Source organism: Culex pipiens, chromosome 2 (genome assembly GCF_016801865.2).
Source record: "Culex pipiens pallens isolate TS chromosome 2, TS_CPP_V2, whole genome shotgun sequence".
Classification (NCBI taxonomy): domain Eukaryota; kingdom Metazoa; phylum Arthropoda; class Insecta; order Diptera; family Culicidae; genus Culex; species Culex pipiens.
The window spans coordinates 189,700,025-189,712,875 of NC_068938.1; the positions used below are offsets into that span (position 1 = coordinate 189,700,025).

At 35.4% G+C, this 12,851-nt stretch overlaps 1 protein-coding gene across 2 annotated transcripts in view; it reads right to left on the minus strand.

Moving 5' to 3' along the window:
* Nucleotides 1-6,627: 6,627 nt before the first annotated feature.
* The window catches only part of LOC120431936 (uncharacterized), a 9,786-nt gene continuing 3,562 nt past the window's right edge, over nucleotides 6,628-12,851 (minus strand). The window contains exons 1-3 of one of the 2 annotated variants that reach the window (XM_039597075.2): nucleotides 11,878-12,086; nucleotides 8,641-8,698; nucleotides 6,628-8,009 (exon numbers count right to left, since the gene is read on the minus strand). In XM_039597075.2, coding sequence (XP_039453009.1) covers nucleotides 7,018-8,009; nucleotides 8,641-8,692 — 1,044 coding nt within the window. In that variant the 5' untranslated portion in view covers nucleotides 8,693-8,698; nucleotides 11,878-12,086 and the 3' untranslated portion in view covers nucleotides 6,628-7,017. Of the gene's footprint in view, nucleotides 8,010-8,640; nucleotides 8,699-11,877; nucleotides 12,087-12,851 lie in introns of those variants that run through there. The other variant, XM_052708070.1, reaches the window with a different exon arrangement.

A 12,851-nucleotide genomic window follows, 5' to 3' on the forward strand; every position in this document is an offset into this window, starting at 1 on the left:
TTTGGAGAAAAAACGGCAAGAGCTTCCGAATGACGCGGGAGGTGGTGAGATGTTTTAATTTATTTTTGAATAAATCACTTTTTAGTGTAAACAAAAACAAAAGTATAGTGTCTTTATTATAACTTGAATCTTATTCTACCATCGCAAACTGTCAGTAAAGGTTTTCTGACAGCTCATTCAAGATTAAAAATTTCATAAATAGATTCATTCATAAATAGGCGGAACGGTCTAATTATATTTGTGGTTTTGGAATCAGTATCATTGCCAAAATTTGGTACGTCAGAGGAGATAGTTTATGTTTTATATCGAAGGCTGTGTCCTGTGTAGTATTTAACCATGCCTCAGAGGAAAGAAAAATAAAAACCGTTTAAATACAGTGAAAGTTAAATTTTATTAGTTATCAATCATGTTATAATTAGTTCATTTGATGGACATAGAGTTCTACTTTTTTAAGCTGTGTTTCAGGTCATATTAAGTTTGTGGAGTAATTTTTGTCAATGATCACGAATCCGAGCTCCATTTTTCGATATCTCGTGATGGAGCAGGAGGAGGAGCGGAACATTTGAAAAAATACGTGTTTTTCAAAAATTTGCAGCATTAAATGGTGATGGTTTGGAAATTTGGAGCTCAAGGGACTTTTTTTTTAAATTGGACGCCCGATTTGATGGCGTCGGAATTTCGAAAAACCTTTTTTTCAAAGTAAAAATACAAAAAACCATTTGGGAGTAATGACAAATGCAGAAAAAGCATCTGATCATATTTTGGGTTTATATGATAATTTTACATAGAAACCCAAAATAGGACCAAAAATTGACTTGTCAAATAATGAAAATGTTTGTGTTTTAGAGCTCTAAAAGTGCCTTGAACATCCCCTTGCGCTAAAACTGAACCTTGAATTGCTACGTTCTAAAAAAGGATTTTTGATGCCATGCTCAGAAGCTTTAATTAGTAATTTACAGAAAACCACGTCGACATTTAGTTGGAATTTTTGCTTTCTAAAAGATCGGAAAATTTCACAAATGTTTCATATTTTGACATTGAAAAACGGACCATTAGTTGCTGAGATATCGACATTGAAAAATGGTGGGCTGTTTGGGTGAGACTTAGAAAACATCAATTTTCCTGTTTTTAAACATTTGCATTGCAATATCTCAGCAACTAAGGGTCGTATGAACAAAGTCCGAAGAAGCAAAATATAGAGAATTTTCTCAGCTTTTCAAATTTTTTTTTTCAAAAGTGGGTAAACATAAGCACTAATTTAAAAAAATGAAAAACTGCGACTATTTTGAAAAAAGTTACATAAAAATGGCTATAACTTGAAAACGGTGCACTTTATCAAAATTTCACTAAAGTACTATTTGATTGCAAATTCAATTTTACATCGAAAAATAAAGTTGAAAAATTTTTGCGACCAAAATTTCGATTTTTTGACAAAATTAGTATTGATTAAAAAAATCATAACTCGGTCAATGATTTTTTGCACAATCTGAAAATTTCTGAAAAGTTGGCATTTTATGTCCTCTAAAACATATCAAAAAATAAAAAAAAATTAAAAATAGTGTTTTTTTGCAAATCAAGTTTTAGTGATAAAAAGTTAAATAAAAAAATCACCAAATTTTTTTACCGTGTATCATTTTTTCCCAGTGTAGTCCGTATCCATACCTACAACTTTGCCGAAGACACCAAATCGATCAAAAAATTTCTTCAAAAGATACAGATTTTTGAATTTCATACATCATTTTTGTATGGACAGCTGCCAAATTTGCATGGAAAATTATATGGACAAACTAATGATGCAAAATGGCCTCTTTGGGCACACCGAAGGCACCAAAAAAGTTTCAGTCGGATTTAAAAATACAAAAATTAAAATTGAAGAAAAAAGACCGATTTCGTAGAGAATTGCTCGTATGTAAATATTCAAACAGCTGTAAATTTTGAGTGAATTTTCTGATCAATTTGGTGTCTTCGGCAAAGTTGTAGGCATTGTTGAGGACTATTGAGAAAAAAATAGGTACACGTAAAAAAAATTGCAGATTTTTTAATCAACTTTTTTTTCACTTAAACTCAATTTCCCAAAATACGTATTTTTTTATTTTCGAGATTTTTTGATATGTTTTAGAGAACAAAAATCCGCAACTTTTGAGACATAGAAAAACATGGTCAAAACATCTGCCGCCGAGTTATAATTTTTTGAAAAAATAGTGATTTTTGGAAAAAATCAAAATTTAATGCAAAAACAAATTTGACGTTTTTTTTTTTAATGCAAAATTGAATTTGCAATCGAAAACCACTCTACAGATTTTTTGATAAAGGGCAGCGTTTTCAGAATAAAGCCACCGAAAGTTTGATTTTAGCGAAATATTTGCAGTTTTTTTGATTTTTAAAAATAGTGGCCATGAGTGACCATTTCTAAAAATATTTTTTTTAAAAGTTCAGAAAATTTGCTATAAAATTGTCTAAGAGACTTTGAAGATTGGACCTCGGGTTGCTGAGATAGAACCGTTTTAAGAAAAAGAAACACGCAAATTGAAATTTTCTAAATCTCACCAAAACAACCCACTATTTTCTAATGCCGATATCTCAGCAACTAATGGTCCGATTTCCAATGTTAAAACATGAATCATTCGTGAAATTTTCCGATCTTTTCGAAAAAAATATTTAGAAATTTTTTAAATCAGGACTAGCATTTTAAATGGGCGTAATATTCAATGTTTGGCCCTTTTAAAATGTTAGTCTTGATTTAAAAAATTTCAAAATATTTTTTTCGCATAAATCGGAAAATTTCACGAATGTTTCATGTTTTAACATTGAAAATCGGAACATTAGTTGCTGAGATATCGACATTAGAAAATGGTGGGTTGTTTTGGTGAGATTTAGAAAACTTCAATTTTCGTGTATCTTTTTATTAAAGCGGTTCTATCTCAGCAACCCGAGGTCCAATCTTTAATGTCTCTTAGACAATTTTATAGCAAATTTTCTGAACTATTCAAAAACAATATTTTTTATATGGTCACTCATGGTCACTATTTTTAAAAATCAAAAAACTGCAAACATTTCGCTAAAATTAAACTTTCGGTGGCTTTATCTTGAAAACGGAGCTTTTTATCAAAAAATCTGTAATGTGGTTTTCGATTGCAAATTCAATTTTGCATTAAAAAATAACGTCAAATTTGTTTTTGCATAAAATTTAGATTTTTTCCAAAAATCACTATTTTTTCAAAAAATCATAACTAAGCGGCAGATTTTTTGACCATGTATCTCTATGGCTCAAAAGTTGCGGATTTTTGTCCCCTAAAACATATCAAAAAATCTCGAAAATCAAAAAATAAATATTTTTTTCCAAAAATCACTATTTTTTCAAAAAATCATAACTTGGCGGCAGATTTTTGGACCATGTATCTCTATGGCTCAAAAGTTGCGGATTTTTGTCCTCTAAAACCTATCAAAAAATCCCAAAAATCAAAAAATACATATTTTGGGAAATTGAGTTTTAGTAAAAAAAAGTTGATTAAAAAATCTGCACATTTTTTTCCGTGTATCTATTTTTTCTCAATAGTCCTCAACAATACCTACAACTTTGCCGAAGACACTAAATTGATCAGAAAATTCACTCAAAAGTTACAGCTGTTTGAATATTTACATACCATTTTTGTATGGACAGCAGCCAAAATTGTATGGAGACTTGTATGGGTGAACCAATGACAAAAAATAGCTTCTTTGGTCATAGGGAAGGCCCCCACAAAGTTTGAGCCAAATCAAAAAATACAAATAAAACCCATTTCCGGTTTTGGTAAAGAATTGCTCATATGTTTTGCTTCACTTTTTAGTTTAATCACTCAACGATTCTGTGCAAAATACTAGCTCTATTTCAGTCAATTAGTTTTCAAGTTTTAATGCCAACTATTGTCGTTTCTTGTGGGATGAATGATTGTTCACGAAACAAAATCGTGCTCGTTAATGAAAAGCTACGCGAACCCATTTTTTCATAAGTTCAAACTTACCTAGAATGTCACTTCACGAAGATGTGTTCAGTTTGCTGATTTGGTTCACAATGCCGGTTCAGAAGCCAGTTTTGTAATTTTTTATTGCATCTTCTCTCTTCGAATGTGTGATGACGCCACCAGGAAAGTTTGGCTGGCTATTTGAAAAAAACTCGTTTCAACCCGTCGCTAGTTTGATTTTGGGAAATCCCACCATATGATTTTTTTTTATTTTCAATAGTTTTTGGGGGATGGTTTTGAAAAATTGCTACTTTCATCTATGATCAAAATATTGTGTATACGAGTGCGAGTTAAAAATGTGAATGCAAAATAATTGGATTGTTGACTGACCAACGACAAAAGATTAAAGTAAATCAAGTTAATTCCTGACAAAAAAATTAGTGAAAAATGGAAAATTCCTAAAGAAATTAAGTACCTCTTCGTAGATTTTTCTACGTAGACTACACTACATCAAAACGTCAAAACGGGAATGCACTTGTGGAACGCTGTGACAAAACATTTCAACACGTGAAAACCTGTGTTAACCTGTATCAACCAGTTGAAATGGTGGATGATTCATAGAAAGTTGAAGTTGATTTTTATTACGATTTCGCCAAACGGATTTAAAGTATTGTTTTGCCTTCCTCACCTTACTGAGGAAAGGCTATAAAATCACTCGAAAAATGAACTTCTTAATTTGACCTCGTAGACCCACCTTCACGTATACCTATCGACTCAGAATCACATTCTGAGCAAATGTCTGTGTGTGTGTGTGTGTGTGTAGGGATGTGGGTCTGTGCACCAAAAAATATGCACTCGATTATCTCAGCACTGGCTTAACCGATTTGGACCGTTTTGGTCTCATTCGATTCGTCTTGGGGTCCCATAAGTCCCTATTGAAAATTATGAAGTTTAAAAAAGTACTTCAAAAGTTATGCTAAAAAAACGATTTTGGCGTATGTCCGGAAGATTGTAAAAAGGGTGGTTTTGATAACCCTATCAAAAGTTATTAGCACTTAAGTGTTATTTATACACTTTTTGGAGGCCGGATCGCAGATATTTCAATGAAAATGATGTCCGGGTCCATCATGCGACCCATCGTTAGTTAGATAATCGAAAGACCTTTCAAATGAGCCTAAAACATCAAGGATCTGACAATCCTATCAAAAGTTATTGACACTTAAGTGTTATTTATACACTTTTTGAAGGCCGGATCTCAGATATTTCAGTAAAAATTATGTCCGGGTCCATCATGCGACCCATCGTTAGTTAGATAATCGAAAGACCTTTCAAATGAGCATAAAACATCAAGGATCTGACAACCCTATTAAAAGTTATTGGCACTTAAGTGTTATTTATACACTTTTTAGAGGTTTGATTTCAGATTTTGTGATAAAAATATTGCCTGAATCTTCCATGCGAACTATCGTTGGATAGGTTTTTTTTATCAGACCTTGCCGATGAGCCAGAAATATTGATGGTCTGCGAACCATATCAAAAGAAATGAGTAATAAAGTTGATTTGTTTAACATATTAAGGGGGAATGTTGCTATTTTTACTGAATGTATTGACTTCATGAATGTGAGGAAGGCACCAACCACCTAAAGGTGGATTAAGTAACGTTTTTTTTTCCAATTTGGATTTGGATTTGCTTTGACCATTGTTTGTTTATTTTTTCATGATACTTTGATGACCCGGTCTAACCTAGAGGTGAGGTCGATAGCTCAGTCCAGGTGTAGGAGTCGTCTCTCTAGGTACTGTCTCGGTGGAGTCGCTGGTAGGCAGTTGAACTCACAATTCAAAGATCGTCAGTTCGAATCCAGGGGTTTATGGAAGCTTACACAGCAAAAAATCCGATGGTAAAATCGCATGCAAAAGCATGCACATCACCTTCGTCAAAATAAACACTTAATATTACACACTGCATGTACAATTTTTGCAAACACAAAAAAAAGTTGCAACTGTCGGGATTCAAACCTAGCACCAACAGAAAGGACTGGCGCCTTAGCCCACTCGGCCATCAGACCGACGAAAAGCTGTATATGAGCTTGACATTTCGGTCAAGTAGGTTTCCCATACTGATGGGCAACATATTTCAGGGTGTAAAATCACATAAAATTGCATAAAATAATGCAATATTTATTTTACACCCAGGCCATTTACACGCTTGACTTGAAATTACGTTTAAAATCCGGCTACTTCGGTCCTCTTGATCCACACGATTTCCTAAACATTCCATTGCATGCTACATCTATTTGAGTTTCCAAATAAATAAATGCATTTATGAAAAAAAAAACATTCCATCCTAATAAAACTCTAGAAATCTTAAGGAGAACGCCGTTTAAATCAACGTCACCATAGACGTTGACGTTTAAAACAACGATGGCTCCGTTTTCGATTACGTTTAAATAAACGATCAACGACAGCATTGATACAAACGCTGCACCGTTGATTTCAGCGATTAACAAACAGCTCTAGAAACTATTTACTTTTCATATTCTTCTGAGGTAACGAAACGGCTTTCTTTTTATCATCATGAAATTTATTTGAGTACCGGAAACCGGAGTGACACTGATAGGACTTCAATTTATTTTTCAAATAAGACTTTTTCTCATAATTTCTATTTATAAAACATTCACTGGCTGGGTCAAACAATGTAATTACGAATTTATTTCGCCAAATTTATCATTAGTAAGATTTTTTGGAATGTTTCATCTGAAGAAAACAAACACTAATAATCGTTTGTAAAAAAAATCGACTTTAATAACGTCGTCTTACGCAAAATCTTCGAAAAGATGGACTTTTCACAAAGTCATCAAGGGCCTTGAAACTTGTACTTAGTGCGGCAAACATTGCAATAATCACAGAAAACGCGGGTAAAAAAGATGGTGAATTGACTTCAGGCACAAAAGGTCGAAAGACAAAAGTTCGAACGGACAATGGGTGGAAAGGTAGTGTTGAAACAATGGCTTATAATTAAATTGTTTATTTTTTTATTCTTTCAGTTGCAAAAGAGAAACAAAAAAAAATGAATAATTTAGATTACTTTCAATAGTTTCAATATTCCAATGAAAATCCAATCAACGGTCATCATAAAAGTGATTTTTTTTAAGAATAAAAACACGAGGGTGGTAACTATCGCAAGACCAATCGCAATTAAAATTTTTGTAAAAACTGTCATTCCAGTTTCAAAAGGAACTCCTTCGCGAGCTTTGCTAAACAAATCACTTTCACTTAGTTTGGTCATTTCATGAAATGTTGTTATAAGCACCTGCAGCTCTGTTTCTAGTACCGCTTTGTAGTGCTTACTGTATCTATCGCCGGATATCTTTTCAATATGGTTGCGACAAGCTTGCATTTGATTATCGATGGCTTTCAAAAAACTATTTTTTATTGATTTTATTTGGGAAATATCATTATCATTCACTTTTTCTTTGGAAAAATCGATTGATGCAAGTGCCTTGAGAAGTCCCCATTGAATCTCATTAAACTTTTGACTGATTTCAAGAACTACGAAGCTAGGAATATTTTTTACTTGGCTTAAAAAAACGTTTAAGAAATTGTCAAACATTCCTCTGATATCCTGTTCCAGTTCTTTGTTCAGGTGCACACAAACTAAATGGACCATTCCTTCCCCTGGTGACGTACATCCAGGTGAAACGATTTTATCTCGTGGGACCTTTGTTACGCTCGAGATGTACTGCAATTGAGCACCCAGTTTGATAAATTCACTGACGCGATCAATCAAATGGTTGACAACGCTTCCTGGATCCACTTTTAACTCTGGTTCATCAAATTTCAACTCAGGTCCATGAACTTTTTCGAATGTTGACCTCATTTGCATCCGTAGAAGATCAAAAACCAATTGTTGATGTTCATGAAACACCTTTAATGAATTTTCTGCAGAATAAAAAATATATACAACGGCGATGACTGTGACAATCAGAAGAATGGTTAGCGGATAATTTCTGTCCCATGGATGCTTCCTATACAAGCGGCGTTCTTGTTCGTAATCTGAATCCTCTGAATCTGAAAAACATGCATTCAAAGTTAGTCTTGTAATTAGAAAACATTCAAGCGTATAACTATTAGGATGTAGCAAAATGTGTCAATTTTGCGGGCATTTCAAGGCATGATCCTCTAAGTGCACTGAGCCCGAATCCACAATATGAGCTTGATTGGTTAAGACAGGACTTGGCGTTTGGGTTTGAATTTTAAATGGGAGTTAACCCGTAAAATCGGTGCGATTAGGGTTTTCTCTTCTGGCAACCCTCAGCTTGCTTGGTTGCAATAGCGTCGCGACGCCTACCTCAATCATTTCTGCAGTAGCAACAAGTGCTGCCAGAATGAAGTGATATAAAGTTTAATTTTTCAGCGGCGGTGCTATAAATTCTGCATCATTCTTAATAGTTGACGAATCTTTTCGCACTCTTGGGTTATTCCCTGGAACAAAAACTATGAGCTCATAAAGTTTAAAAAAAAATGCTTAAATTATTAAGGGTCTCAACACATGCAAAATATTCCATTTAAAATTCAAAGTCAATGCACCAGGTCCTGTCGCAACCAATCAAGCTCATATTTGGGATTCGGGCTCAGCACACCTAGGAGATCATGCCCTGAAACGCTCACAAACATTATTTTTAACGTTCTAGTAACTAACCATGTCTAATATGTTTTACCCTCCGTCTTTTTAATTGTGTCGAACGTTTCATATTGAGCTGAAAAAATTAAAAGAAAAAAAATTAAAAAAAAAACAAAAACCACATGACGAGAATTTGAAGCAAGTTCATCAAATATGAAAAAAGAGTGTTGAAATTCAATTTCCGAACATAAATACTTGTCTTTTTCAGTATGAGCATAAAAATGAAATAAAAAGATTTGAAGGGCTAGAAATAAAATCAAAAACGATTATTAGCATTAGCATTAGCATTTGGAGGACGCCCCACCACCGGAAGGCTCCACAACGCTTATCCCACTGTTTGGTCTGGTTGTGTTAGACCCTCATCCGGAACAATAATCCAACACGGGAGATACCATGTCTTCATCTTTTGATGAGTGTGTAATACAGCCCAGGGCATAAGGGGGTCCACGCCGGGTCCAAGCTATCCTCGGGGAAATGAAGGAATGTTAGTAAACACCTATCTAAAGTGCGCAGGGACCCCTACGTCACCTTAGTGGTATAGATGTTTGTAGGGAGGTTTTGGACTCAATGTTAGTAGGAGAGGTAGAACCCTAGGATATACCCCGAAAGGTATTGCGGGCAAGTCAAGTATATTTAGGTTTTTGGTTATTAAACTTATACAGATGATTGTACAGTATACAAGATGCATGATTTATATATATTCGATTTAAAGTCACGGCAGATACAACGCGACGAAGCCGTGCATGATTAAATTGTCTGTAGTAATACTAAACTAACCATTTTCTCAGGTAAAAACAATGCTGATTAAACACAGTTTTAACATGTCTGCTGTTAAACTCAAGCTATCGACTGTAAGAGTAAAGCGAAGTTTATATATTTGTCTATAATTTATTATGTGTTTAAGCGAAATTCGAGGTTAAAGATGATTTAACGCATAATTAGAATCTTGAATTTAAACTCTTACAGCAATGCGGAGTGAACATCAAATATTTATTTATTCATTTGTTTTATTTAAATGTGAGAGTTAGAACTTATATTAAAACGACCGATTCAAAAAGCATTTAACTAGTTAGCATTTAAATATTTTTTTGTGTAATGGGATTAATCAGCATATTTAATTTTTTAATAAATACACTAAAAAAGGATATCTACATGCGAAAAATAGGATGCAAAAATATCAATCCTACAGAGTGATTACGTGGCCTGCTCCCTGGAATCGAATCAATAAACAAAATGCGCGCTTAATGTTTAATAACTACCCAAGCGAGGAAAAAAAAAATCAAGAGCGCAATTTTTTAACGAAAAGTGATGGCGTCATGGCGACTTGCAGTCGACTCTAGATATCTGTAAACTTGCAGACAAATTCTTATTCTGGCGACCACACGAATCAACTGTGGCAGGTGACACAGAATTCGAGCTGTCATCCTGCCCTCTTACACACAAACAAGGCGTTGCTTTCCTTGGCCATTCAATACATACACAAACACAGCCAAACACACTCATACACTGCTTGTCAGACTCTAGAAACATAAAAAGGATAGATCTCACCCGAGTTCTGCAGGTCATCCGGTCATTTTGGGGCTTTGTGATTTTATGCTTCTCCTCTCTTCTCTTCTCTTCTCTGAGGAAAAAACATTCGGAGAGCCAGCACGCCAGTACTGCAGCAAACCAGCTAATCGTTCAGCCGCCTCACCTCCACAAGTGAGAAAGCTTCTATCTCCATCCTGTTGCCTTCCAAAACCCAACACATGTATCCCTCTCTTGCCAGAGCAAATACTCTTCACTAGATAGTTATTATTAATACTTTAATTCGTTTATCCAGCCAAACAAAACAAACTATTGGTTTTTTCTTCCGTCAATTTTCTTCTTATCATGGGATCATTTTTTGGTCAGTTTCCTCTAACCACTTTCCCCACATTCAGTTCAGAATAACAATAAGATCAGTAGCTCGTTCAAAACAACCCAATTTTTCTTCTTCATTTCTCGCATTTAACCGAAGCAAATTATTTTCACGGCTGACAATTTTTCTTGTGAGATAAACACTACCGGATTTATTCCTCGCGCGTAATTAGAATTCAGCCAAATTTAGAAGAAATAAAAACACTAGCCAATGAACCGGCCCTTTTCGAGCAAACAACAAATTTCTGCGAATGGCACTTTTCTCATTTTGCTTCCTTTTGACGTTTTTCTCCTTTTCACGTTTGACACATCCCTCTCTTCGTCTTGTTGACAACCGCTCTCTCGTGACTGAAAATTCCCCAGCTGGGTTGTACTAAATATCGGTTGGTAACACTTTTCGAAGATCGACACGGCTAGCATCTCTATTCGACGGCTCCGTGCCAAATTTGCACAGCACCGCAGCAGCCGGAGGGCGCAGCCCGACCTTCAAGGCAAACCACTCACAAGCCAGAATCAAGAGAAAATCACTTTTCCGGCCAACTTTCACCAAAAATTCACTCTTTCCACCACCTCCCGGCCACAATCAACGATTCCGCGAACACCACCGCCAAAAAAGCAAGCACAGACTCAAAAAAAACAACGAAAATCCACGAAACCCGCGGACGACCGAAAAAACGTGACCAGTCGCGATGGCAGTGCTGCCAGTTCTCAAATCAAAAACGATTATAATACAAAAAATAATACAGATTGCAATTAGAGCAACTGAGGCGCTATAACCATGGCAAATAGTTTCCAGGGCATTTGTGGAAATACAATGTCTCATCCCAAAGAGGGTTCCGGAGTACAAAAACTTCTTAGCATGGTGGCTCCCAATGATTCAACTTTGCGGTTAACTTTATGCAGTTGGCCTGGCCATTTAGAAGAATGTCTCCGAAAGAATAACTGCGCTAGGCTAGGGTTAGATGACTTCTTTAAATTGCTAATAACTTTGCAGGATCGAGTTTTATAGATATGATTTCTTCTTCAAAGTTGTAGAACATAAATGAGAATCACACTTTTGGAAATATTGGGATGAAAGAAGGCAACCCGTATGAAACTTTCCTACACAAACTTGTCGGTAAATATTATCGATCAAGGAAAGGTTTAGTGGGTCAAGAAGTGTTTTCTCAGGTGTCTGGTAACATATTCCAACTTTGTAAAAACACACCCTCACACACACATACACACACGCACACGCGCACTTATTTCATAAATTTCACAGTCAATTTTATGCCAATTATTGCCATTTCTTGTCAACTAGTCAATATCTTCAACGGTACACATCAACACGTTATTTTTAAATGATTTTTTACATACCTACAATGCTTCTTCACGTTGGTATGCTCAGTTTGTTGGTTAGATTTACAATGGCAATTTCGAAGCCGGTTTTGTAATTTTTATAGCACCTTTTTTATCGAACGCGATAACGATAACGCGAGTAATATTTTTTTTTATTCCGATTTCGTAGCGAGACGATAAGATAAGGCTCTCGGTTAATCTCAGCGATTTAACACTTGTAGCCCCAACGGGGTCTAAAAAGTTGGAAATGCATTTTCACCGGCTCATACAACCCTTGGAAAAAAATATGGAAATGCCTTTGTTATTATAACTTAAGGTAGACGCATCTGTTTTGGACCTACCTTGTTGGAGGTGATTCTTGACATTCTTCCGGATCGAATCATCCAAATCGGTTGAGTTTTCGCCGAGATACAGCCGGTTGAAGTTGCATTTCCAACTTTTTTGACCCCACTGGTGCTTCGCGTAAGTTTTGACTCCGTTGGTGCTACAAGTGTTAATTTCTTTCCTTCTCGGAAACAATTATCAAGTTGAGGGTGGTTTGGCTATTTTTTGTAAAAACAATCCAATGGTGTGGTTGGTGAAAATGTATATAAAAAATGGCCCACCCCATCAAACTCGTGTTATTATTGATATTCAAGCATGCGCAAGCGCAGTATTGTATGCTTAAGTTTAGCTGCGTGAGTAGAATTTAAGCAGCGTGAGTGTGGCATTTATTCTCATTCGGTTTCAAGTTGTTCAGATAACAAGTTGCTTAAAAAAGTTTGAAGAAGGAAGCAAGACAGGTAATATTAAAAAATCAGATTTTTTACGTTTTGCACCTCTTAAATTTCCACTGTAATTTAACAATCGAGAGAATTGTTACGGACTTAATAGCGGACGAATTTTATTTAATTAGCTGAATGGGGTCCGGATCTAGTAAGGCGTGCGAAGCTGGAGCGGAGACGGTTTTGGCTGCCATGGTGGCATGGGCCGCATCTTCATCTAATCCATCG